Source organism: Xiphophorus hellerii, chromosome 13 (genome assembly GCF_003331165.1).
Source record: "Xiphophorus hellerii strain 12219 chromosome 13, Xiphophorus_hellerii-4.1, whole genome shotgun sequence".
Taxonomy (NCBI): Eukaryota; Metazoa; Chordata; class Actinopteri; order Cyprinodontiformes; family Poeciliidae; genus Xiphophorus; species Xiphophorus hellerii.
In genome coordinates this window covers 9,129,246-9,156,427 of record NC_045684.1, presented here as the reverse complement: position 1 = coordinate 9,156,427, position 27,182 = coordinate 9,129,246, and the positions used below count along the sequence as shown (strand labels likewise).

At 41.2% G+C, this 27,182-nt stretch overlaps 2 protein-coding genes and 1 non-coding gene across 3 annotated transcripts in view; 1 reads left to right on the top strand and 2 right to left on the bottom strand.

Annotated features, from left to right (window-relative positions):
* The window catches only part of LOC116730867 (DEP domain-containing protein 1A-like), a 22,218-nt gene extending 10,809 nt beyond the window's left edge, over positions 1-11,409 (bottom strand). Inside the window, exons 1-4 of the mRNA XM_032580400.1 lie at positions 11,296-11,409; positions 1,909-2,178; positions 439-704; positions 196-343 (exon numbers count right to left, since the gene is read on the bottom strand). Of these exons, the coding sequence (XP_032436291.1) occupies positions 196-343; positions 439-704; positions 1,909-1,956 (462 nt within the window). The 5' untranslated portion in view covers positions 1,957-2,178; positions 11,296-11,409. The remainder of the gene's footprint in view (positions 1-195; positions 344-438; positions 705-1,908; positions 2,179-11,295) is intronic.
* trnah-gug (transfer RNA histidin (anticodon GUG)) lies at positions 3,175-3,246 on the bottom strand. Its single transcript has one exon. It is a non-coding gene; the product is annotated as a tRNA-His (tRNA).
* LOC116730862 (abnormal spindle-like microcephaly-associated protein) lies at positions 3,770-27,182 on the top strand. The gene is given in 27 exon segments (XM_032580385.1): positions 3,770-4,188; positions 4,336-4,479; positions 5,742-7,023; positions 8,232-8,312; positions 8,411-8,512; positions 9,123-9,269; positions 9,352-9,591; positions 10,079-10,146; positions 10,706-10,847; positions 11,312-11,442; positions 12,645-12,820; positions 13,038-13,183; positions 13,913-13,998; positions 14,085-14,297; positions 15,416-15,620; positions 16,499-16,647; positions 17,081-17,209; positions 17,522-17,716; positions 18,522-22,587; positions 22,590-23,614; positions 23,712-23,861; positions 23,949-24,140; positions 24,886-25,078; positions 25,150-25,304; positions 26,340-26,516; positions 26,590-26,762; positions 27,022-27,182. Coding segments are annotated over 27 exon segments (10,146 nt in total). The 5' UTR covers positions 3,770-3,912; the 3' UTR covers positions 27,125-27,182.

Genomic DNA, 27,182 nt, shown 5'->3' with positions numbered 1-27,182 from the left:
TGTTTATCGCAATAACGTCTGGGGCAATTTATTCCACTGACCATGTAATTGTGCCAATTGAAAATACAAAAAGTCATTCATTTTAAAACAATGTTATCCCTGAAACTGACCAAATGATCTGACTTCAGACGGTGAGAATAAAAACGTGTTTGTGTGTTTTTATTCAGGTTATATAAATAACTGGTTAGTCCTAACCATGGAGTCTTTCTCCTGCTTCTTGAGGTTCCTCAGTCTGAAGAAACCTTCCCGGTCCCGGAGTGACGGCCGCTTCTTTATGGACCTGGAGTCTGGCGCCGCCGGAGCTGGACACGGGATCGGTTTCAGAGGAGAAGAAGACGGGAATCTGAAAAAAAAAAAGAAAAGCACACATGAACAACTTAACTTTGATTAAATCCCAGTTTAGGTCATGTATGTTTTAAAATATGACAATAAAGTCACCTGAAGAGCATGTGGTTGTCCTCCAGGTCCTCCGTTCCCCAGCGGCCCTTCACGTCTTCGATCACATGGTTCTTCAGGAACTTCTTGAGCAGCTGAAGGGTTTGCTGCCTGGTGACTTCGGGGCCGAAGTTGCTGTTGCTCTGGAGCAGCTGGTGCAGCCAGTCCACGGCGGCGGCGGCCGTGAAGCAGGAAGAGTGGTGCCTGAAGTTCTGCCGGTGCTTCCTGACGGGCATGCCGGCCCGAAACAAACGTGTCACCTCATTCCACTGAAAGAAAAACACAGACAGGTAAGTATTGATGCACCGATTGCAGTTTTCTGGCCGATCGCCAATTACCGATCTTTAGAAAGACAGAAACCAGAATAGCAACAATTATTCCAACTTAAGTAAAAATAGTCAAACACATTAAGTATTACCATACCATACCAACTTTATTTATAAAGCACTTTAAAACAACCACAGCTGATACAAAGTGCTGTACATCAAAACACAACATAACAATAAAAAAAATATAAAATAAAAACTTACAGTTTAAAAACAAAAACATACAATTTAAAACTAGATCCCGCTAGAGTTGAAAGCCAAATAAAATAGATGGGTTTTAAGACGAGCTTTAAAAGCTCAGTTATTTTGATCTACAGGCACAAGCAAAAATGTTGAATAAACACTGTGCACCTGAGAAGTGCGAACATTTTTTTAACTGTTTCTGTTTGTTGGTTATTTCTTGTTTTTTTTGTTTTTTTAATTTTTATTTCTTTAATAGAACTATGAGTACTGTCCTGTGAACCGTAAAGTACGATGTTTTTCCTGCTTTCTTGTCTTAGGACACAGAATAAAATTTAGCTATTGTGTAATTCCTGCATATTTACATCGCCATGAATTGTGGTAATGTTGATTAATGTGCACTGTCCTAATCAAATCAATTAAAATTCAATATAGTTGCACAGTATTATTTTTCCTACGCTAAATTTGCGCTTAATGTACAGATTTTTTTTTACTTTGTGTGTATTTTCATACTTCAATTTGCCTGTTACTTTGCTGCCAACATACCTGAATGTTCCCACTTTGAAACAATAAAGAAAACCGGTTTTTTTCTTTAAATGCATTTAAACATTGTATTATAAAATATTCTTACATGTTTTAATCAAGAAAGTTTGAAACTTAAGTAAATTAAAATGTACAAAGTTAACCAACCATGATAAGCATTTAGTAAGCTAACTGCTAAAGTATTTGATTTTACTCCTGAACAGCTGCTGAGAAGAGCTGCTTTTAAAGTCAGGGTGAAAGGAATGTTTTTGAGAAAAAGTAAAAGAAACAAACGTCTTTTTAGTTTCAATTCTTATTAAAATTAGTTTATCAAAGAGGTGTACGCAACTGTTACTGCATATTTGAAACAAAAACACCCCAAACCTTTCCGTTAGTAAAATAGTTAGCGAGGTCTCATTCTGCTCTATAAACAACAAAAACTCACCAATTTTGTGGCTCGATAGGGTCCAGGAGTGATAATATGAGAGTCCATGTTTAATAATAGCAACACGGATTTGTTTCCACCTTATCCAGAGTAGAGAAACAGCGTAAAGTCCATTATTTGGAGAAATATCTGTCGATGTTTTGCTACCAGCTAACTAGCTGCAGCACTCATCGCTGGCTGCTCCCCGTCTGTTCAAAATTACGAGCCGTCCGCTTCTGGCAGCTGATTGGACAGCGCTCAAATCACGTGACACGCATTCGCTTCCGGAAGCTGGAAAATTGAAAAAAAGGAGAAAATCCATTAAAAAAATCCACAAAAACTTCTTCCAATCAGCATAAGTTTCACAAAACAGGTGATTAATAGACAATTATGCCTGCTTTTCATTGTAACAATAACAATTGACAGTAATTAAATGTAATGAGTTGGATTTTATTTTCTAGTAGTTACCTCCATATTTATCTTGTATATAAAAACCTTGTTTAAAGACAGTTTTTAATATGTTGCACTTTAAAATTATAACATTTGGTGGTAGGTTATATCATGTTAATTATATATTATATTCATTATTATATTATCTAGCAAACAGCAGTCATACCAGCCAAATAACAAATACTAGATAATATAAATCATCCCTTCTGACTGCTGTGTTATTTTTCTTGATATATATTTGTTTTGTTAGTGTTACTATTTCATATGTGGACCACATGTTCTAAGCTTTATGTAGTTTTATATATCACCAATTAACATAAAAAAATCTTTCCAAAAAAAAAAATTTCAATTCAATCAAACATTCTGATTTTAAATTACTGACCACCGGCTTTTCTTTTCTTTGGTCTTCATTGTGTTGTTTGCTTGCTGGAGTTCTCCAGCAAATCTCCAGTAAAATGAGATGAGTAAATATCATATACAGTGATATTTATTCATGGGTTCACCTTTGAAAGCATTTAGTTGCAATTAATTTTATTTATGGTTTTTAGAATATAAGAGGGTTCATTACAATCGTATGTCACTTTTCATATTTTCATTATAGTGGTGTCACAAAATATTGACAAGTTTAAGTCAATATCTTTTGCAATAGTTCCACTCCTTCATAATAATATATTCATTTAGTGTGTGTGCACCTAACCCTCAGTAGCAAATGGTCAAGCAGTTTGACAGTAATTAAATGTAATGAGTTGAATTTTATTTTCTAGTATTTTAGTTACCTCCATATTTATTTGTATATAAAAACCTGTTTAAACAACACAAAAAACAACCAGCATTTCTTGCCGTGACCCGGATTCGAACCGGGGTTGCTGCGGCCACAACGCAGAGTACTAACCACTATACGATCACGGCGAGCTATGTAGCCAGATGGGTATGCAGTGGTCCAACGAGAAATACTTCCCTATATTCAACGAAAGTAAGATTTAATTTGGTTTTAAACGATTACATTGGCTTGTGCAATGACAGGTTTCGAATTAGGACAAAGATTGTGAAAAATAGCGTGTGTCACGTATTTTAAAATTTGGGGTTAGAAAGTAAAATAGATATTTTTTTGTTATAAAATCACTGTCCTCGTCAGAAAAAATGCATGCATTTAAATACATGTACTAATTCTTACAACTGCTTTTGTCTTGGAAAATATGTATTTAAAACAAACATTAAATAACTCGTTTGCGTTGAGTTGAAAAAATAATACAAGTGGCCCCTCTTCTTTTACTGTTAATCTCTGAATGTAGGCGTGGACTGTGATTGTTTAAACATGTATTCGGACACTGATTGGTTCTCAACAGTGCGTCCTTGTATTATCTCTCCTCATTGGGCATGGCTCAAAAGCAGCTCGCTTGCCATTGGCTGATTTTCCTTTAGGCAGAATTTGAAATAATGCTGTGTTTTAACGTTTGTTAGCTGGCATGTCTCAGACCCGATCACGTACTAACTGGATTTGCTTTGCACAAAACGTTGATTACAATTCCGTAACATGTAGTTTGTTTCGAATCGCGTTTTTATTGTCTTAAAAAAATGGCTGAAGCGGTAACTTCAGCACAACGGGGACTGCTGTATATCAGTCCGGGGAAGAAAGTTGATGCTAATAAGGAGAACGACGTTCCAGTTTTGAGTCTCATTCAGTTTTCAAAGCCACCTTTTGTGTCTTTCGGTACTGTAAAGTTGGGGACCTCGAAATCCGCTGTTTTGCAAATTGAGAACCCGATTGAGGATGTAGAAGCGGAGGTTACAATCGAAAAGATTCCGTCAAATAAAGGTTTTTCTGTGGACCAGAACACGTTTACGATCCAGGTAACTGTTTTACTTTATCAATATTCAAGCCACTAGCTTGGAACATGTACTTTTGAACCTACATTTTTATCAGAAACACCATTACTTTTATTGTGGATTTGCAATGGATCAACTGTTCCTACTTTCTCTCCGTGTTTGGGTTTGCAGCCTCTGAGCTCATTCACCTTGAGAATAAGCTGGACCCCAACAGAAGAAGGTGGCATCAGAGAGGTGATCTCGTTCAATGCGAATGGAGTTCTTAAACATCAAGCTGTTCTGCTGGGGAGAGCAGAACCGACAAAAAAGAAAAAGGTAGCTGCACACTGAAACTGCCCTGCAGATGTTAGATGCATCTCTGCTCCTGCTTCAAATGATAGCATTAGCCTGTTCATCACCCATTTATTTAAGCCAGAGACTGAAAAACACTGGTATCAGCCTGTAATTTCACAACTGTAGAAATAAACACCAAGGTGATTTAAGGTTACGTCTCATCTTAAATGCAAAACTAAAAAAGTGTTGCCATTGTTTCTGAAGCTGCTTTTAAGCAAATCTAAACTTGTAATCTGATATTTTCTATCCAGTTCAGTTTTTTTTCTTTGTATAGCTCCGACTCTTTTTGAAATTTTTACACTGAATTTTGTCTGTAAGTAGCCTGGCTATTGCCTTCCTGTGTAAAATCTCGCTTCTGACACATTCGGGGCTTTCTCCCATTTACTGGGATTCCCTCAGGTAGAATTTCTACTTGGCCAATTTTCTGTACTATGTTTGTAGCTTAAGCAATGGCAGCGGAGGAAGTGAGAAGCCTTCTGTTTGTGTTGGCCACACTTCCAAATATTAAGATTAATAGCTATTTTGCTCCACTTGGCACTTAGGGTAAGATTCATAGCATTGAACTCTTCTTACATAAGTCACAGACAAACATTAGCGATTGGGTAAAATTTAAAACTTAAGCAGAGTCCAGGCCTCTAAGTCGTAAGCAATTGTTTTGTGTAAGTAAATTCAAGTGAGGAGGTATTTTACTTTTTAAAATATTGTTTTAAACATAATTTTTTTGTGATGTGTAAAGAGTTGTATGTCACAACAAACAGTTTAATCTGAAAGGAAAATACAAAGTCTGTGAAAAACAAAGATTGTGTGTGAACAGGGCCAGATTCAGAAGTACGTGGGGCACCTGGGCTCGATCCAGTTTTGGTACCAAATCCACCAAAAATTTATTTTTGCATTTGATAGGCAGAACATGTTGCTGGACACAAATTAATGGACTCTTGGTTTAAAAAGTCTGGCAGATGGCTAATACTTTAAAAAATTTTGTGTGTCGTAAAGCTGCCTTGTCTAAAATGTCATGATTATGACGTCACAATTTGCAGATACAGCCCTTTACCTAGCAAACGAAGCCTCATTATTAGAAGACAAGCACATGTAAAGGCGAACTTGCAGCATATTCATTTTCCTTATTGTTGAATTAGCAAAAATGAGGTAAGCTGAGATGCAGAAGAATAAACGTAGAACTGTCTGGAGCTTTTCTTCAATGTTAGATGATAGTGTAACTTAATTAACTGTTTTTGTTCTTGCAGAAGAGCTTATGGGATTCGATCAAACACAAGAGAGGGATGGAAAAAACACAAACGCCATCAACAAGAACGGCGTGTCCACGGAAGATGGCAGGAAACAAAACCTTCCAGGTGTCGCGGCAGTCGCAGTATAAGCGGGAAAAGGTGCGCAGCCCGCTTGCTTCGCTCAACAAGGGCAACGGCGTCATGAAGGAAAACCTGCTTCAAGATCGCTGCTTGGAACTAGTGGACAAGAACACGTCGAATCCGGGTCGACTGTCCGTTGTCTTGTCGGATCAGGGAAACGTTTCTCCAGAAAGGAAGAACTCGCCGGTCGTTCTGCTTGTCCCGACTACAAAGGTCGTCCACGCTGGCCCTGATGGCGTCACAGAAAATCCTAAAAACAATGAACTGACTAAATTGTTTGACAGGACTCTGTCTCCAATCGGTACGCCAGAGATGTTCAAGAAAGTGATGCCTCGTATTGAGTCCGGCAGCCCGCTTCCTGCCCCTGACGGCGACTCAACCGGATCCTCTCTTCCTTCTTTGAAGGACGCTCTGGTTCTGATAGACTCGGACCTCGGACATCTTGACACCAGTCCAAGAAATACAAGTTCTAGCTGCGAGTTTTCAGATTCTCTGGAGTCGAAGAGCGAAAACGCGCAGCCTCACGAGCCGAGACTCACGTTTTTCGTCAGCAAAAAGATTGTTTCAAAGGTGGAGAAGGTTGTAGAAAAGGAAAAGGTAAAGTTTTCTTTCACATCTGCCACTGTGACCAAAGGCAAAGCGTCTGTGGAGGCCGGCAGTCCTGGAGGGAGGAAAATCAGGAAGTCACGCCGACGGCTACTGGAGAAAACGCTTGAACTCTCCGACGGTGGCAGCCAGAGCGACTCCGGTCCGGGAACTCCGAGCCTTCCCATCATAGATGCTGAGACGGGAGCTGAACAGTGTGATGCTGGACATGAATTCCTGGATTTCACCTCCTCCAGCCCCAATCAAAGTTCTTCCCCTCCAGACCCGGCGATGTCTCGGTTCTCTGTCACCTCTTCGCCGCTTCACGCTCCTCCTGCTGCCAGCTCCTCCAACTTGTCCCCAGCTGGTTCTTCTCAGGAAGACTTGTTCCCTGTCCAGTTGACAGCGGAAAGCAAGAAGAGGAAGAGTGAGGAGTTCTTGAGAGCCGATTCCACCAAGAGCGGGGACTCGGGAATGCTGGAGCGGGTGAAGAGGAGTCGGGTTGTGGTCGGGAAAATTGAGCCGCCAGCGATGGTCCAGAGCAGGAACACAAGTCAGCGGGAGAAAGTCACAAGTGAGTATTATGCAAAGTCAATTTTTGAGCTTTATATGTTAGAATTAGGCCTGTTACAATAACAGATTTAGCTGGATGATAAATTGTCCCAGAACAACGGTAATGTTGTTGTTTTGAGACCATTTAAAGTAAAAATAATGGAAAAATAATGTAAGAACATTTTCACAAAGATCAATAGACTTAAAATTCTAATGAACATTTAACATCTGGAAGACACTTTAAATATCCATAGTAAACAAAACCACAAATAAAATGAATTATACATTTTCTGTAAACAAAATTGTCCTTCAAAAAAGGGCTGGTTGAAACCAAAGCATTTAGTTTTTAGAAAAAACGCTAAATTATGCATATGAAAATTATTGAGCTCATTTCAATGTATCATGTCATTAATTGATTTATTTCTTATTGCAACAGGCCTAGTTATGTTATTCTCAGTTTTGCTTTGACTCTTTCATGCATGTTTGAGAAATCTTAATATCCATGGCAAGCTGTGCAAAACGCCTGGGTGGACCTAGCTCCGCCTTCGAGGCGCTGCTCCTCCTCCACTCAGCTCCTTCAGACTAGCCAGCAGCAATTAGCAAACATCTGGTGGAACTGAATCAGCTGAGCTCGTTATAGGAGCTACTGCTCAGAGCAACGCTAGTAAAAACGTTAAAGGATTAATAGAGGAGCCATGTTGGAAAGACTTTCTGGAGGCGGAGCTTCTTAAAGAGACAGACTTTAAATCAGGAAGTAAAATTTCTTTCAAGCCATTTGATATATGTAGCATTTTTATAATTAAAGGTATCATAGTGGATTGTGCAATAAAATGGCACAATGTGCCTGGAAAACACACAATGCTGCCTCTTTAATCTTTTTTTTCCACTTTTCTAAAAAAGAAATTACAAATGTCAAATCAGTTTTAAAAAGTGTCTTTTATTTCAGTCATCCCTTCTGCTTGTTGTATGACAGAGTATCACAGCCAGGCTGCAAGAATTTAGTCACAATATTTGCAGAATACAGGCACAATTTTACTAGAAGAATATCAAAAGTCATTTTAATAAGAAATAAGCGTGGATTTTTTTGTTTTGTTGTTTTTTTGTGCTGGAGTTCTGAAAATTAGTACTTCAATATCCTAATATTATGACTTCATTCTGAGTTACCCAACAGTAATTGTGTGACAGTTTTAATAAAGATGAGTAATTAATCCATCTTTGTTTCCTGCCTAGACCTGACCCAGTCTGTGAGGACGGCAAAGTCTGCAGCTGCTTCCAAGGCTAAACGTTCGAGCGCCAAAGTCCCAACCAAAAGTATAAATCTGCACATCTTCATGTCGTCTGGGGGCATTTGGATCTGTTTTCTGTTTTGCAGTTTCCTGAGGTATTTTCCTGGTCGTCTTCTTCTTTAGGTGCTTTGGCTCCGAAGGCGTCCGCTTGTCAGGCTGTGAAGATCTCAAAAGTGGTTGCTGTAGCTCAGTCGAAGCTAATGTTCATCAAGCCAAAACAGACGGGTATGTACGGAAGAGGATTAGGGCCACAGTTAAAAATAAAAGCAATTAATAATTATGTTTTATCACAAGATTAATTCACAGAATTATGTCGAAGAATGTTGACCTCTTTTCACACTTTTTCACAAAATTTAGATTTTCCCCCCCAGAATTTTGACTTTCTTTTCTTTTTAGAATTTTTTTCATAAAATTTTGATGATTTTATTTCTCAAAATTTAGCCTTTTTTCACATAGAATTCAATTGTTATTGCTCTAAACTTTAAAAGTTGGTTTTCCCTCTGAATTTTGACTGTAATATTTTAATTGTATCTTTTTTCTGAGAATCTTTCCTCTCTAAGAATTCTGACTTTATTTTCATAAATCAGATTTTGATCTCAGATTGTTTTCTGAAGCTTCAGAGACAGAGATGTGTGTTATGCAGGAGAAGTTACTTTTTGAAAAATGTACTGGACTCTATTGTTTTTTTCTGCTTTTCATGGCGGATTAGTCAAAATATTGAAGAAAAATGTCATTTTATTTTTAGTGGCTTTAATCTGCATCAGACATATACGGTAATTTAGTTTTTTTTCTCCTCATCTTGGAGATTTTATTTAGTTTTCTGTGTCGTTCTTAGCTTTGCCGAGACACCCGATGCCGTTCGCAGCCAAGAACATGTTCTACGATGAGCGCTGGATCGAGAAGCAGGAGAGAGGATTCTCCTGGTGGCTCAACCACGTCTTGACCCCTGACGACTTCAAGGTCAACACCGAAGTGGCTAAAGGTAGCACGGCGCTGTAACACGTGGCTATAGACGAGCTATGTTTTAGGTTACAGATGAATAATAAAATAGTTTTTATTGTCAGTGAGCGCCGTCTCGCTCGCGCTGGGCGTCGGGGATGACCTCAGCGTTCCCAAAGCGCCCACCAAGGAGGAGATGTCCTTCAGCACCTACACGGCCAAACGGAAGCTGAACCGCCTGCGCCGCGCCGCCTGCCAGCTGTTCACCTCGGAGGCCGTGGTCAAGGCCATCCAGAGGCTGGAGCTGGAGGTGGAGGCCCGGCGGCTGCTGGTCCGCAAAGACCGCCACCTCTGGAAGGACGTTGGTACGACGCCATGACGGCCATTTTAAAATGTTCATTCGTTCTGAAGTACGACTGAAAAACGTATTGCGATAATTATTGATTAGTTTTTAAATATCTGAAATGCAGCCAAACTGGTGGAACGACGCCAGTTTTATCCACTTTTCACTCCACACTGCTATGAGACACGGAGGAGAAACTTTAAACTGCTACTGAACATGTTGTTGCTAGGCAACCGAAGTTTGGGGGGGAACTTGAAACTGCTTCTTACCAGCAGGTTGTTGCTAGGCAACCAAAGAATGAGTTAGTGAGTTAATGCCACCAACCTAGCTTAGCTCGCTGTGAGAGGTTGAGCGGCTAAAGCCTTTCCTCTGCCTACATCCCCCAGAATGCCTTGCGGGTCTAGATTGAAGTTCAGTTAATATTCTATATTGATTACGTGTTTATCGCAGTAAACATATTATTGTTGTCCAGCTTTAAGTCTGAGATGTTTTTTGTTGTTTTTGATCAGGCGAACGTAAGAAAGTCCTGAACTGGCTGCTGTCATACAATCCGCTCTGGTTACGGATCGGCCTGGAGGTAACTCGCTTCAATAGTTTTTGGGATTTTTAAAGCATTTAAAAGTAGATATTAAATGCACCAAGGTGCTGTACAGTATTCATAATTTTTCTTTACAGTTTATTTCATTGTGACTTTTTGTCAAATTCAGCCTTAATTAGTTTTTAGTGGGTTCTAGTTTTATTAGTTACTATTGGCTAAATATTCCTTAGTTTCAGTTGAGGTTTTATGATTTATAGTTGTAGTTTTTTCATACTTTGACAGTTTTTTAAATTTTGCACCTAAACATTAACTAAAACAGGGCTGGCACCAAGTTTTTTGGGGCCCCGAGCAGATGTTTAATGTGGAGCCCCCAATACCTCATATCTATGGAAGAAGATTGGGGCCAATGTTTAGAAAAAAAAAATGGACTTCTGTTTTTTTTCCCCCACAAATTTTGACTTTATGTCCACAGAATTCTGAACTAATTTTCCATTTGTTGTAGCTTTTTGTTTGTATCACCCAGTGTTATTTTACATATATATTTTATCATGCTAACGTTTTTAAGGCGTTTTTTTAAGCTAACGTTGTGCGTCCTCAGACTATTTTCGGGGAGCTGATCTCCCTGGAGAGCAACAGCGACGTTTTGGGTCTGGCCATGTTCGTCCTGCAGCGCCTCCTCTGGAACCCGGACATCGCTGCAGCCTTCAGACACGCCCGGGTGCCTAACCTCTACAAAGACGGTAAAAACGGAGAGGCGCTCTGATGAACTTTAGGTCTTAGAGGCGATCCATTCACCCGAATCAAATTGGTTGACGGTCTGTTGGAGAGCGGACGCATTAAGATTTTATAAAGTTTTTTTTGTTTGAATATTGTATGAAAGTACCATGAAAGAAAAAAAAAAAAAGCCCAACAGGAAGTCATAATTTTTTATTTTAAAGTCAATTATCAGAAAGTAAGGTAAAAATGTAATGAGTCATGATGTTGAACATCTAGAAACATCTGGTTATTTGACCTCAGTGTTTTTGATTTTAAAAAATGATTTATTATAACTTTAAAGCTCATAATTATGACTTCCTGTTGGGCTTTTATTTTTATTTCATGGCAGAGACTTTATTCCATACATGTTCAGATGTTTTCTCTTGATTATTTCTTGCTGCCTTATTAACCCTTTATGGTTGCCATGACGACTTCATTTCTGCTCCAGGCCATGAGGAGGCGCTGTCCCGCTTCACGCTGAAGAAGCTTCTGCTGCTCGTCTACTTCCTGGACAAAGCCAAAGAATCCCGTCTGATCGAACACGACCCGTGTCTGTTCTGCATCGACGCAGAGTTCAAAGTGAGTCAAGGTCGCGTCTCTCTGCTGCATGAAACCTGAAGGTCACATTGTGAAAATATGGAAATATTCTGGAAACACTGTGAAAAAACAAGGAAACTATTCTATCAGGAGAAGTTTATTTCAGAAATATCAATATTTACTGCAAAAAAATAAAAAAAACAATTGTAACTGATTAGTTGTGATGAATGATTTATGGTAATAATCAACTAATTTAGTAATTGATTTATTGTTTTTAAGTTTTTTAGTATTTGACACGATTTGTTTAAGTCATTTTAAAATTATTTGTTTTTCAGCAGGAGAAAATTGGCATAGTCCAAGGACAACAGATGAAAAATAAAATTTTGGCTAATTATGGCACATTTACAGAAATGTCAGTTAATGTGAATTGTCTGTGTCAGATAAATTAAAGTTATCTGGAGTACACACTTTTCTCTTTATCATCTATCGATATATCTATCTTTTGCATTTAAAGTAAAAGAAAATGAAACAAATTGTCTGAAAATGTTTTAGCCAAAGCTTATCACCTGGTTTACATTCACTTAAAAGACTTGCAGTTTTAAGACTTGCAGGTTTTTAAGTGCATTATATTAATAAATGATTGTTTAAAAAAAGGAATTCATTTATTTGCATCTTTTGTATTTCTACTATTGCATCAAAATCTTAAGTGGTTTAAAAGCAAAATCTGTCCTTTCAATCCTTTACTAAAATAATGAAGTTGCAGTATTTATGCAGATGCCCATATTGAGTTAATTTAGTCAATACATATTGCAAAAACTACAGATGTGGTAGGATTGAGCGATTATGGCTTATTTATTGTAAATGCCAAATTAAAATTTTAATTTCCAGTTTTAAGTTTATTTTTTTCCCATAATTGTTTCCTAAAAAACAATAGAAATCACAGAATATCTCCACCTGAAAAATTCGCTTTTATTTCATTCATTTTGAGTCAACATGGAAATCACTACATAGCTGTAAAACAAGATGGCTGCCTCATTTTCCCAAAAATTAAATCTCCAAGACCATAAAATTCAGTTTTTAATTGATAAAATCTGTGTATTGCTCAGCCCCACACATTTCCATCCCCTTTTACACTGAATTTCCTAACGTTTCTGTCCATGTTTCTCTCTTTAATGGGGTTTCTCTCGCTAGTTCACAGGATTCTCTGATTTAAATCTTCACTCCGTTTGTGTTTTGTCTGGTAGGCGAGTAAGGACCTGCTGCTGGCCTTTTCCAGAGACTTCCTGAGCGGAGAGGGCATCCTGCCCCGCCACCTGGCCTACCTGGGCCTGCCCGTCTCCCACGTCCAGACGCCGCTCGATGAGTTCAACTTCGCTGTGAAAAATCTGGCCGTCGATTTGAAATGCGGCATTCGCTTGGTGTGAGTGGGACGTCTTCAATTTAAATGTTTTCAGTTTTTTTTGGTCACAGCGCTTTTGAAGACGAGCTCAATAATTTTAATTTGCATGATTTATCATTTTTCTGTCTGAAATTTGATCCTATGTTAAAAGTAAAAATAAAAAAAATAAGTAAGAAATATTGAGCATCTTGTAATGTTATAAAATTCAATATTTTTTAATGTTTTGTTTCTTGTCCAGTCGTGTGATGGAGCTTCTCGTTCAGGACTGGAGTCTCTCGGCGAAGCTGCGTCTGCCGGCCGTCAGTCGACTCCAGAAAGTTCACAACGTTGACGTGGCGCTGCAGCTGCTGAGAGGCAGAGGCGTCGACCTCAAGGACGAAAGCGGTAACGAGCTGCTGCAGCACTAAAAACCAAACTCTTCCGTTTATATCCAGGATTTCAGTTTCATTTCAGGGTTTGAAATCTTTGAAAATGCTTGAATGTCAATGAGGTGTTTCCAGGGTTTGGAAAGTCCTTGATTTCTGTGTGAAGTCCTTGAAAGTGTTTGTATTCAAACTGCACAGTTTTCTAGTAAAGTCCAGTATAACATTTGATTTAAAGTCTAAATCTACAGTCGAAACCAGATATTTTTATACAACTAATTAAAAGACACATTTTCTTTCCACTGTCTGAAGTTAAATCAGTAAATTTAAGAACTAGGGTCATTTACCTTCACAAGATTAGTTGGGTTTTTTTCAAAGTAATGAGTATTTATTATTCCTAATGATTCAATAACCTACAAATATATTTAATTAAAATAATGGTTAGCTTATATTTTATATTAAATCAAGAGATTTTCTTGTTAAATTAGTGTTTTGCTCTCGGACCAGTCAGGTTTGTGTTGGAGACATTTCAAAACATGAAATATTGTTAAAAGTTTGTCTATTTAGCTGTAGAATGTAAAATACTACCAAAAGACATTACTAGTAACAGTAATAAATGATATTGTACAATGGTGAATTAAAGCTATTTTTTTAGTTAATTTCTATTGTTCTTATCTCCAAAGTTTGGTGCTGGAAAAGTTTTTAAAAACATCCCTGAACCCTGTTGTTTTCTTAATGTTTTTGTTGTTAGGCTCCGTCATCGACTCCAGAGATATTGTTGACGGCCACAGAGAGAAAACGCTGAGCCTCCTGTGGAAAATCATCTTTGCCTTTCAGGTGGGAATCTCCTTTTAGACGCCAGTAACCAGGTTGCATAATCGTCGTTTTTATGAATGTTTTATGGTGACGTCTGCTGGTTGAAGGTGGAGGTGATCCTGGATGAGGCTCAGCTCAGGGAGGAGGTCGACTTCCTGAAGCGAACCCTGAGGACCAAACGCAGACTGGCCCTGGTCCGGGCCGACCGGGCCGGTCAGCCGAGCCCGGCGAAGACCAGGCCACCGTACAAACACACGAGCGCCAAGATTACACTGCTGATGGACTGGGTCTGCGCCGTGTGCGACTTCTACCACATAAAGGTGAAAATGCTCTTCTTTATAGACGCGTTGCAGCGTGACGCCAAGTATGCGAGGGAGGGCAAAGAACTGTTAGCAACCAAGACTACTATTGGATTTGGCTGATGAGCTGTCGACATATAATGAGCTAAATCTTAAATGTACGCCTGATGTATAAAAGAAAAAGGGACACAGTGCTTCGCCACTGATTGTCAACACTGACAACTAAATAACTCTGTCAAGAAAAAGTTTTAATAAAAAAAAAAATGGCAAAGGAGGGAGAAGCAGGTCAGCTATGCTAGCTTGACTATGAGAACCTTAACATGTAGATGTCCTGCAGAATTCTGTGGGTTTTGGTTCAGTAACGAAATAAAAAAATTAAAAGTGGCCCACACACAAACTCTGACAGATCAAAATTAGCTTAGCTAATAGCAGCGGTAGCTAATCTGCCACTGCTGTGTTAGCTTAGCTAATAGCAGCAGTAGTTAATCTACCACTGCTGTGTTAGCTTAGCAAAAAGCAGCGGTAGCTAATCTACCACTGCTGTGTTATCTTAGCTAATAGCGGTAGATAATCTACCACTGCTGTGTTAGCTTAGCTTGTAGCAGCGGTAGCTAATGAACCACAGCGATCACTTATTAGTAATCAAACAACCTGAAAACATTAAACTGTAAAGGACTGAATGTTCTGTTCTATGTGTGGGGAATATTTGAGTGTTTTGTTAGTGTTGAATGCACTAGTGGAGCTGTTGTCAGTCAGTTGCTATGGCAACGGGTCTGCGGGTAGCTGACATGCAGAGTGAGAAAAACGAAGGTTTTGAGTTCTTCTGCAGTTTTTCTGCATTATTTTTCCCTTTGCTCTGGTGCACTGGCGGCAGCGCAGCTACGGATGGCATGTGAAAGCATCGTCTTTCCGCCCGCCAACGTTGTCTGCATGCACCAAATTACCGGATGTAAACAATAACATGAAACATTTTTCGAGAAAAGAAATATTAACAATTGGAGAGATGCAAAGTAACTGTGGCTTGCCTATAAACAGTCGAGATTAAACATCTTAAGTGAGGATTATGTGTGAGTCTCATTTATTTGTGATTCTTGCCTAATAAAACCAAGCGGCGCACTAACCTGTGTTTCTGTGTGCAGGTGGAGAACTTCACCGTGTCGTTCTCTGACGGCCGCGTCCTCTGCTTCCTGCTGCACCACTACCACCCCGCTCTCCTTCCGGAAGCCTCTGTCAGCCAGAGAACCACGCAGACCCTGGAGTGTGCCACTAGGGGGCGCCTGGAGCTAAACTGCTCTGCTAGCGACTCTGACGGCTCCTTCGACTCGCCGGCGGCGGAAATTGACGGTAAAGATCTGATCTGTGCAGAAATGCAGCAAAAATCTGAAATAATTATCAAGTATTTTGGTCTAAAATCAGGGGACTTCTGGGGGCCATTTTGGTCACCAGATGATTTTTAACTGCTAATTATGGAAGGGAGCAAAACATTTGAAAATAAAATCTGACTTAAAAAAAATGTTGGTTAAAACAAGAAACATGCTGCTAATTTCTTAACCAGGTTTCTGCATTAATCTTAGTTATGCAGTTAATAGAAACAAACTTTAATCGAATTAATAAAATAAACTTTTTAGAATATTGGACATTATCCCAAAACCAAAAAAGGAAATGAATCAACACCAAAATATTGTCTAACAGTTGTAATAAAACAATTGTGAAATAGTTATGATTTTATAAACCACTTAGCTACAATAAAATAAGTTTTTATTCATTTATTTGACAAACTGCCTAAATAGACATAAAAACAAAAGCACGATGCACAACAAAAATGTTTTTGTTAATTTCATTAAAATATTTAGCGTTTAAGTTTTACAGCAGAAAAAATTAAATTCAAATTTAATTTAAAGAAAAATAGTTTTTTGGTCCCTCAAGTGTTTTTGATTTTGGAAAAAAGTCTGGAAACCGCTGGTCTGGGTTCTAGTGCAAATATGTTAGTTTAATTGAAATAAGACAAAACTAACTTGCAAGTAACTTTTCAGCAAGATATAGGAGCTTGTTTTAGGTAAATAATTTCTTAATATTGATTTAAAAAATAAGTTCTAGTTCCACGGACTCTTATTTCAATCTTACTAAGATATTTGCAGTAAGAAATTCTTGAAGATTTTCTGTTTTTGCAGTGAAGTTATCCGTCTGCACTGCATGTCTAAAGCTTAGCTTTCTGTAAGCAGGAGAGGATTCTCCGTCTCCGGACTTTAAAGATCTGCTGGAAAACGAGAAGAACAACTTCAGACTGGTGAACGCTGCGGTGGCGTCGCTGGGCGGAGTGCCGGCCATGATCAACCCGGCCGACATGTCCAACACCATCCCCAACGAGAAGGTGAGGCCAGAACCACAAACTTGGTTTGGTTCCTACAGGCTTCAATGGCCTGGAAACGTGTGGAGAAATGACCAAATGATTTCTCTTTTTTTATTTAATTATCCAGAGGAACTTCGCAACAGTGATTTATATTTAAAGCTGCTGTATGAACTATTTGTAAAACCACATCATGACAGATTCAGACAGATAATCTGTGAAAAGATCCGTCTCCTCCACGAGCTAATGTTGTCGTCTCAAGAAATGCACCAAAACCAACCAATCAGATTTTGGAAAGGAGGGAAGAGCAGCACTTTGTTTTCTGTTCCAAATATTTGCTCCAATAAACCTTTTTCATTACAAAAACACATTTCCTACTTTTTATTAACTGAGGATTAATTTGTTCAGGCGATGGCATCAATTAAGCCACTTCTCCGTTGCCATGGTGTCCCTGCAGGTTGTGATGTCATACGTGTCGTTTCTTTGCGCCCGCCTCCTGGACCTGCGGATCGAAACCAGAGCGGCTCGGCTCATCCAGGCCGCATGGAGGAAACACAAACTGAGGAAAGACCTTCTGCTCTTCCAGGTTCCTTCCTTCTTCTCATTATTATTTATTTTCACTTTCTCAGTGCTTTTGAATTATGGGATGTACAGTATGTTTCTACACATCTATGGATGTTGGTAATTAACTCATCAACTTAAAATATCCTATTTTCCTTTTTAATGCTTTTGGCCATTTTGAGTTTCAGTTTAGTAAAATGTGATGAATTTGGACAGGAATGTAACTCCTAAGAAAAGTTTACGCTGCAAATCAAATCACTCACTAACTTGTTTCCAAATGTCACTAAGCCAACATAAAAATATTTCATCCTAAAGGCTATTTTTTGTTTTTATTCAGGAGCGAAACCAGGCGGCCATTAAAATCCAGGCGGCGGTGCGGCGTTTCCTCCTGAGGAGTCGAGCTGAGAGGCAGAATCGCGCCGCTGCTGTGATCCAGTCGGTCTGGAGACGTTATTTATCTCGGAACCGGCTGAGAATCCAGAAAGAGGCTCGGCTTCGGGCTTTACAGCATAAAGCAGCGACTGTCATCCAGGTAGGCGATGATTCTCCACAGTTTTTTACCTGCTTTAGTTTATATTTGGGCAGTTAAAGCTGCAGTATGTGAATTTAAAAAAAAAAAAAAAGCTTTTCCATATTTGTTAAAACTGCCACCATGTTGTGACTGATAATCTGTAAAAAGATGGACCCTCCTCCCTGAGCTGCTATCACTGTCTGAAGAAATACACCAGAAACAACCAATCAGAGCCAGAAGGCGGGGCTTAGTGCTGTCTATCAACCTAATGTACGCCAGTGTTATTATAGTTGTAGTTCATTATAATTTAGTTGTATTTCTTTGTGATTTTTGTCTAATTCAGAGTGTTTGCTAGTTTTTATTGTTAGTTAAATATTGTTTAGTTTTTATCAGTTTGTTTTTTCATACTTTAATTTTTAGGTGCAGAATTAAAAAATTGTGATTGTTTACATCGATTGGGTGTTGAATACTCAATAGAAGATACATTTAATGTTTTCTCAATTTCAGTTTTTGTTTTGTTTTAATTAACTACTAACCTTGGAGAGCACAAGATTGATTGGCAGCGCTAAGACCCTCCTCCTGGCTCTGATTGGTTGTTTCTGACTGAGTGGTGTATTACTGCAGTTTATACTGGGAGAAGGCAGAGAGGCGTGAATTGTATTTTTTTTTTTTTCTAGTTTTCACAGATCATCTCTTGTCAACATGATTTTAACAAATACATAAACATACTGCAGTTTTAAGTACTTTAGTTTACAATTATTCATTTAAGCTGGAGTTTCATGTAACATGATTGATTCCAGAACTGTTTCTTGTTTCGTCTCTTCAGGCTCACTGGAGGAAGTTTTCCGCCTTGAGGGCTTATCAGCGCCTCCAGTATTACACCATTATAGTTCAAGCTCAGTGGAGAATGAAGAGGGCAGCCAACGCTTATGCAAAAATCTGCCGGGCGGCCACAGTCCTTCAGAGACGTGTCCGAGCTCGGGCCGCCTCCAAAAGAGACCGAGAGCAATATTTCCTCGTTCGGAAAGCGGCGCTGAGCCTCCAGAGAGCGTTCAGGAAGTGGAAACATCGGAAAACACTGAAGGAAAACCGCGCGGCTAGAGTTATCCAAGCTGCTTTTAGGAAATTTACGATGTTAAAGCTGCAGAACCGCTCCGCCACCGTCATCCAGGCGGCCTTCAGAGGATACGCTGTCAGAAAGAAGTTTGTGGAGAGAAGATGCGCCGCAGTGACGATCCAGCAAAGATTCCAGGCCTCTTTAAAAAGAGACTTTGACAGAGCGAGGTTTGTAAGGATTCGATGTGCAGCTGTTTTGATTCAGGCAGCCTACCGCGGAAAGGTGGCGAGAGAGTCGCTGAAGAAGCAGCACAGGGCAGCAGCCGTGATCCAAGCTGCATTTAGGAAACACGCTGCCCAAACGAAGTATTGTCTGATGAGAAAAGCTGCAGTTGTGATTCAACAGAAATACAGAGCGACGGTTTTAGCTCAAAAGATGAAGAAGGAACATGAAGCTCTACGGAGCGCTGCGCTCATTATCCAAGCTACATGGAGAGGCAGAGCAGAGAGGAGCCGGATAAAAACGCTGCATCACTGTACAACTCTGATACAAGCTCACTATCGTCGGCATAAAGCCCAAACGGACTACAGATCCCTGAGATCAGCAGCTGTAGTTATACAACTTCGCTGTAAGGCGTTTTTGCTGGGGAACAAGATGAGGAAAGAATATATTGAGAAGAAAATGGCATGCATCATGCTCCAAGCTGCATTCAGAGGTTTGAGAGTCAGGACAGAGCTGAGGGAGAAGCACCAGGCTGCAACAGTCATTCAGTCTGCGGTTAGGATGTTCTTATGTAAGAAACACTATATTCTCCTTCAAAGTGCAGCAATCCTCATCCAGAGCAGATACCGAGCCGTTCTCCTCTGCAGAGCGCAGCAAAGCGAGTTCAGAAACATGAAGCAGGCCAGCGCGAAGATACAAGCCACCTTCAGGGGGTTCGCAGTGAGGAAAGACTTGAAGAAGAGACACAAAGCTGCAGCAGCAGTCCAAGCTCAGTTCAGGATGCACAGAGTTCGAACGGCTTACCTGGCAACAAAGTGTGCAGCCGTTATCATTCAGGATCGCTTCAGAGCCAAAATACTCCGGGATGAGCAGGTGAGGAGGTACCGAGCAACGAGACGAGCAGCTGTGGTCATCCAAGCGGCGTTCCGCGGATACAGAGCCAGGAAGACAATAGTGGAGTTGCATCAAGCAGCAGAAATTATCCAGAGGAGATTTCTGACAAGCAGAGCCAGGAAGCGGTTCTTGGCAATCAAGGCAGCCGTTTTGGCATGTCAGCAGAGATACAGAGCAGCCACTCTGGCGAGAAGACTCCACCTGGAGTACCGATCGAAGCGCAAGGCAGCGGTTTGCATACAGGCCGCATACAGAGGGTACGCTGTCAGGAAGCAGCTGCAGGTGAAGCATAAAGCAGCTGTAATCATTCAGTCTCAGATCAGGAAGTACCAGCAGAGAAGCTGCTACAAAAAGCTCCTCTGGGCTTGTAGAGTGTTGCAGGAACGCTACAGAGCTGTTAAGCTAATGAGGGCTAAGAAACGCGCTGCCGTTGTTTTGCAAGCCGCTCTCCGTGGGATGAAAACACGGCAAATCCTAAAACGAAGACATGAATCTGCTGGAGTCATCCAGAGAGCTTTCAGGACCTACCGGGAACGCCAGCACTACCTTTCCTTAAAAGTTCACATCGTTAAAGTCCAGCGCAGATATCGGGCTAATGTTGCAGCTAAGGAGCAAAGAAGGCAATACGAGCGCATCCAGAGGGCGGCAATCCTCCTTCAAGCGGCTTCAAAAGGGAAACGAGTCAGAGAAGAGGTTGCTCGCCGGCACCAGGCTGCGGTGATGATCCAGGCTGCATTTAGGAAGCACAGAGCAAGAGTCAGGTTTCAGGCAATGCGGCTGTCTGCCATTGTCATCCAGAGACGCTACCGGGCTCTTCATCTCCAGAAGAACTTCCTACAAATGAAACGGTCTGCCATGGTCCTCCAGGCGGCATTCAGAGGAGCTCGTGTGAGAAGTAAGATTGCAGAGATGCACAGAGCTGCAACTGTCATTCAGGCTAACTTCAGAGGACATAAAGAGATGATCACCTTCAGGCGACAACGTTGGGCAGCGTGCATCCTGCAGCAGAGGTTTAGGGCCTACAGGGAGACTGTGCTTCAGGTGAAATGTTACCAGGAGCTTAAAAGAGCAGCATTTGCTCTGCAGGCGGCGTACCGCGGCAGGAAATGTAGACGACTCATCAGTCAGTGGCATCAGTCCGCCTTGGTTATTCAACAGGCTTACAGGGCGTATCAGGAACGGAGCACCTACCTTAAACTAAAATCGTCAGTCCTGATTGTCCAGAGAAGATACCGAGCTACAGTAGCAGCTAAGACGCAAATGCAGATATACCAACGCATGCGTGCTGCTGCAGTCCATCTCCAGGCAGCGTACAGAGGACGCAGGGCAAGGAAGAAAGTTGCTCATTTGAATCAGGCTGCAACTGTGATCCAGTCTGCATTCAGAAAGCACAAAGAACAAGTCAAATTTCAGGCGATGCGGCTGTCTGCCGTCATCATCCAGAGGCGCTACCGAGCTCTTCTTGTCCAAAGGAAAGACAGAGAAAGTTACCTGACAATGAGGCGTTCTGCAGTTTGTGTCCAAGCTGCATTCAGAGGACATAAAGTGAGGAAGGAAGTTGCTCGTTTGAATCGGGCTGCGACTCTGATCCAGTCTGCATTCAGGAAGCACAGAGAACAAGTCAAGTTTCAGGCGATGCGGCTGTCCGCCGTCATCATCCAGAGGCGCTACCGAGCTCTTCTTCTCCAAAGGAAATTCAGAGAAAGCTTCCTTAAAACAAAACGAGCCGTTATCACTCTTCAAACTGCTTTCAGAGGACACCTTGTCCGGACTCGGATGGCAAAGATGCACAAGGCAGCTACTATCATCCAATCAAACTACAGACGACACCAACAGCAGCTGGCCTTGGAGTGGCGACGCAGGGCAGCCTGCGTTGTGCAGCGGAGATTTAGGGCCTATCGGCAGAAACAACTGGATGCAAAACATTTCCAACGGCTCAGAAGAGCCGCTGTCTTAATACAGGCTGCGTATCGAGGAATGAAATCTAGACAAATATTGAGGCAAAGGCAGGAGGCTGCAAGGGTGATTCAGAGAGTTTACCGAGGCCACTGTGAACGCAAGCAGTTTGTGACCCTAAAGACGTCGGTTGTGAATGTTCAGCGCAGATATCGAGCTGCTGTTGCAGCCAAAGAGCAGAGAAAACAATATGAACAACTAAGAAGAGCAACAATAAGCCTTCAAGCTGCATACAGAGGACTTTGTGTCAGAAAGGAAGTCACTCGTTGGCATCAGGCTGCCGGTTTGATCCAGAGAGTTTACCGAGCCCACTGTGAACGCAGAGAATATCTGGCCTTCAAGACCGCTGTCATCTTGGTTCAGCGCAGATATCGAGCTGCTGTTGCAGCCAAAAGACAAAAACAGCAATATGAACAAATCAGAAGGGCGACGATTGGTCTACAAGCAGCATTCAGAGGATTTCAAGTCAGATACAAAGTTGCTAATTGGCAAAAGTCTGCAACTGTGATTCAAGCTACATTCAGAAAACACAGAGAGAGAGTCAAGTTCCAGGCTCTGCGTCTGGCGGCCATCATCATCCAGAGACGCTATAGAGCTCTACTTCTCCAACGGCGAGATAGAGAACATTTCCTGGATGTTAGACGTTCTGCTGTCGTCCTGCAGAAGGCCTTCAGAGGCCATCATGCACGGACTCAAATTGCAAAAATGCACAAAGCTGCCGCCATCATTCAAGCTAATTTCAGGAGACTCAAACAGCAAACAGCCTTAAGAGACAACGCTGGGCAGTGACTGTCATACAGCAGAGGTTTAGAGCGCAGAAATGTAAGGAACTTCAGGAAAAGCGTTACCAAAAGGTTAGAAGAACTGTCATCGTTCTTCAGGCTGCATATCGAGGAATGAAGTCCAGACAGAATTTAAGGCAGATGCATCAGGCTGCAAGTGTAATCCAGAGAGCTTACCGTACCAAGAGTGAACGCAAGGAGTACCTGGCCTTCAAGACCTCTGTCGTCTTGGTTCAGCGCCGATACCGAGCCGCAGTGGCAGCAAGGCAACAAAGACGACAATATGAACAACTGAGAAGAGCGGCCATTGGTCTGCAGGCATCATTTAGAGGACTTCAAGTCAGATACAAAGTTGCTCATTGGCAAAAGTCTGCAACTGTGATCCAGTCTGCATTCAGAAAGCACAGAGAGCGAGTCAAGTTCCAGGCTCTGCGTCTGGCGGCCATCATCATCCAGAGACGCTATCGGGGTCTTCTTCTCCAACGGCGAGACAGAGAACATTTCCTGAATATGAAATGCTCTGCTGTCGTCCTGCAGGCGGCCTTCAGAGGCCATCATGTCAGGAGCGAAGTGGCGAAGACGCACAAAGCCGCTACCGTCATTCAAGCTAACTTCAGGAGATACAAACAGCAAACAGACTATAAGAGACGATGCTGGGCAGTGACTGTCATACAGCAGAGGTTTAGAGCGCAGAAATGTAAAGAACTTCAGGAAAAGCGTTACCAAGATGTTAGAAGAGCCGTCATCGTTCTTCAGGCTGCATATCGAGGAATGAAGTCCAGACGAATGATCGGAAAAAGGCGAGAGGCTGCCAGCGTCATCCAGAGCGCCTTCAGAGTCCACCGTGAACGGCAACGGTACCTGAAACTGAAATCATCCGCTCTCACGATTCAGAGGAAATATCGAGCCACTACAGAAGCCAAAGTGATGAAGAACAGATACTCGCTGATGAGGAAGGCTGTCGTCACTCTTCAGAGATGCTGCCGAGCCTGGAAGGAAAAACGACAGGTAGCCATAAACCAAGTCGTGTCTAAATTTTAATATCTGGGAGGAATCTATCCAAATTCTGTGATTTTTACTTTGAATTCATGCTGGCTGGTTTCAGGTCCTGGAGGCAGCCCAGGCAGAGCAGAGACTCCATTTTACGGCTGCGGTTTTCCATCACCTCAGCGCCATAAAGATCCAACGAGCCCTGAGAGCCCACTGGGCTTTGGAATCAGCAAAAAGACAGATCCAGTCGGTCGTTACCGTACAGGTACACCCGGAAACCAGAACCAGTGATGTACTGTTGGGTTTAGGAGCGTAGCACCCGACTATAAACTGTTCTCTGGGCTTTTCTCAGCGTTGGGTTAGAGCGAGACTGCAGAGGAGACGATATCTGGAGGACAGGAGGAAGGTGGTGATGGTCCAGAGAGTGGTCAGGCGTTGGTTAGCGCGCCGCCACAAAGCCGCCGCCGTCATCCAGGAAGTGACCCGAAAATTCCTCCTGGACAGGCGACAGAAGAGGGCTCAACGAGGAATCGTCAAAGCTCAGGTGAGGCTAAAGCTAAAGCTGCCTGTGCCATTAGCTAACGCTACCATTAGCTAAGTCTGTACTTAAGCTGACTGACTAAACTTTGAAGAGCAAATTTACTTGGTCATTTTGGACATTTTTAGTTGAATAAAGTTTGACATTTGTGAAATTTTGTTTATCGACTGATACAAACCCTGCAGGTGGTTTGTTTATATTCATGATCTTACTTTAAAGTTTAACTCAGCATTTCCATTTCCTTTTGTTTAGTGTTTTTGAAAAACTTTATAGAGCAAGCAAATACTAAAAAAATAACTAAATTACTGTAAAACCAAACTTAAACAGGGTTTTGCATAATTTCCTTATTGAAAGAATATCGTTCAGTGCATTGACTCTTGGTTTCAGAATGGGTTTTTAACTAGCATTATAGCATTAGCTTCCGCTAAATACCGTTTTGGTGTAGCACTTTAGCATTAGCCAAGCTAATGTTTTGATTTTGCTTTAAGGTTTAACATAACTAACTTATTCAGGTAGCGGTTCCCACCTCGGTAATCTTAAAATACTTTTGGTTTTTTTTATGTTTAAGATTTTTGTAGTCATTGTGTTTAACATAAAGTGCAACTTTAGGTTAAATATTTTATAAAAACTGTTAAGATAAATCATTAAAAGCCCCAAATTAGGTGATGAATTAGTCTAAATTTCTGACCAGAACTCCACGGTCCGGTTGACGTATCAGAGGCTCAAACGGCTCCATCCTGTGTCCCTGCAGGCTCTGTGGAGAGGACACCGCTCCCGCATGCTGAGCGACAACCCCAAACTCCTGAAGCTGAGGCTCCGCTTGCGCAAAATCTCTGCTGAAGTACGAGAGGAAGACAAACTCTGCAACAAAACCTCTTCTGCGCTGGAGTATCTCCTCCGATACAAACACTTCTCCTTCATCCTGGAGGCCCTGAAGAACCTCGGTAAGACCAGGACTGGATTGTTTTCGCTCGCTGCTGTCGGCTGAGTGGTGATGGAAACGTTTTTTATGCAGAGGCCGCCACCAGGCTGTCGCCAGAGTGCTGCGAGCGGCTGGTGGGAAGCGACGCCACCGGTGTCATCTTCACGCTGATACGCAGCTGCAACCGGAGCGGACCCTGCATGGAGGTCATCACCTTCTCCGTCCAGATCCTCCTCAACCTCTCCAAGGTACAACTGACGTCTCCGGTTCATAACATCGATGCTTTTCTGACTGAATATCTTTCATTTTTATACAAATCTCAACCTGTTTACAAAAGCTGATTGAAATTTACCAACTTAATCTTTCAGGTTTTTTTCCCTTAATTTTATTGGTTTTACAAAAACAGGCTCTAGTTGTACTTTTCATAAAGCCCTCCTGTATTGAATCCTTTTTTTGAACTGCGCCCTCTGGTGGAAGATGTTGGTAGTACATGTGGCAAATGCAAATTAAAGACCAACAAGGCTAAAATAAAGTATTTTTGGTGCTTAAAAAATCTCTAATAGTCATACATTAAGTAATAATTAGTACTATAAGCTGTTATTAGTGTATCTATCTAACTGTTTCAGGCCTTAAAAGGACGATAAATTGTCCCATAAGTTTTTGCAATAAACGATAATATTGTTGTTGTTTTGAGGCTATTTAAGGAATATAATCACAATATATCAGCACCAACATCAGTATCGGTTGTTACTAGTAATTTTTTTTTAACATGTCTGCATTGGGCTGATAAATACAACGATCATAAACAGACATCTTGTTTCTGTCTGTTTATGATCGTTTGTTTTTTCAAAGGTGTCAAAAAAAGTAGAGAAATATATTATATAATATCAGCAAGAACAGTAATATTAATATCTGATGGACCAAATTTTCATATTGGTGCATCCTTAAATATAATGGTCTCAGAGATCAATAAACTTTAAATTCTGATGAACTGGAAGACATTTTAAGATATCCAAAATGAATAAACAAAACGGAAACAACAAATAATATGAATTATGAAGTCTGTGTAAACAAAAATGCCCTTCAAAAAAAGATTTGGTTGAGACCAAAGCAGCAGACTGAAGACTTTTGTCATCCTGTTTTTGGTAGAAAGAAGAAAAAAATGTAAATTATTGAGCTTGTTTTAATTTGTCATGTGATTAATTAATTAATTTCATCTGAGATCAATCAGAGAAGATGGTTCAAATCTAACTATTAACACTCAAATGTGTATTTTCCCTCAGTACCACCTGACCATAGAGGCGGTGTATTCGGTGGAAAACTCCCTGGAAACGCTGCTGGATTTACTGCAGAAATACCGGGAGAAAGCCGGGGACAAGGTGGCCGAAAAGGGCGGCAGCATCTTCACCAAAGCCTGCTTCCTTCTCGCTCTGCTGCTGCAGGACGAGCGCCGCGCTCAGGTCTGAAGCAGACAAAAAAATCTTTCCCACTAATCCTTACGAAAACATTTAAATTTAATCTATTTCCCCTCAGGAGGTGCTGAAGCTGCCTAAAGTTTTGGACCGGATACGCAGCATCTACCGGCTCACCGCGCGGAAACACAAAATGGACGAAGAGCGCAGCATCACCAGGCAGAGAATCAACGCCTCGATCAACGGGAGCTTCTTTGTTCCGCCAACGCCGCGCAAATCCAAACCGCCACCAAAGTAGGCAGCATCTGATCTGTACAAACCCAAACAGGACTTTTGGTTCTGTGGAAACTAAAATGCTGTTTTCTGTGGAGCTAAATTAGTGTCAGAAAGATTCACAAAGCGTACGGTAAAATCTGCATGTGTGCAATAAGACGTAATAAGTGTAAAAGAAGATTTGTAAATGTACGATATTATTCGCTGTTCTGTACAACACGATGCAAATCTTACTGTGAATGTTGGGACTAATTTAGCTCCATATTTTTGTGTCGTTCAGGTTTGCACCAGATTGGGTTCTGAGGAAGGACAAACTGAAAGACGTCGTCGATCCCCTCAGGGCGATCCAGATGGTGGCGGAAACGCTCGCCATCGTTTTATAAACAGAAAACCTTCAAGAGTCTTTTTGTTTTCACAGAAAACCTCAGATTTTTAATATTT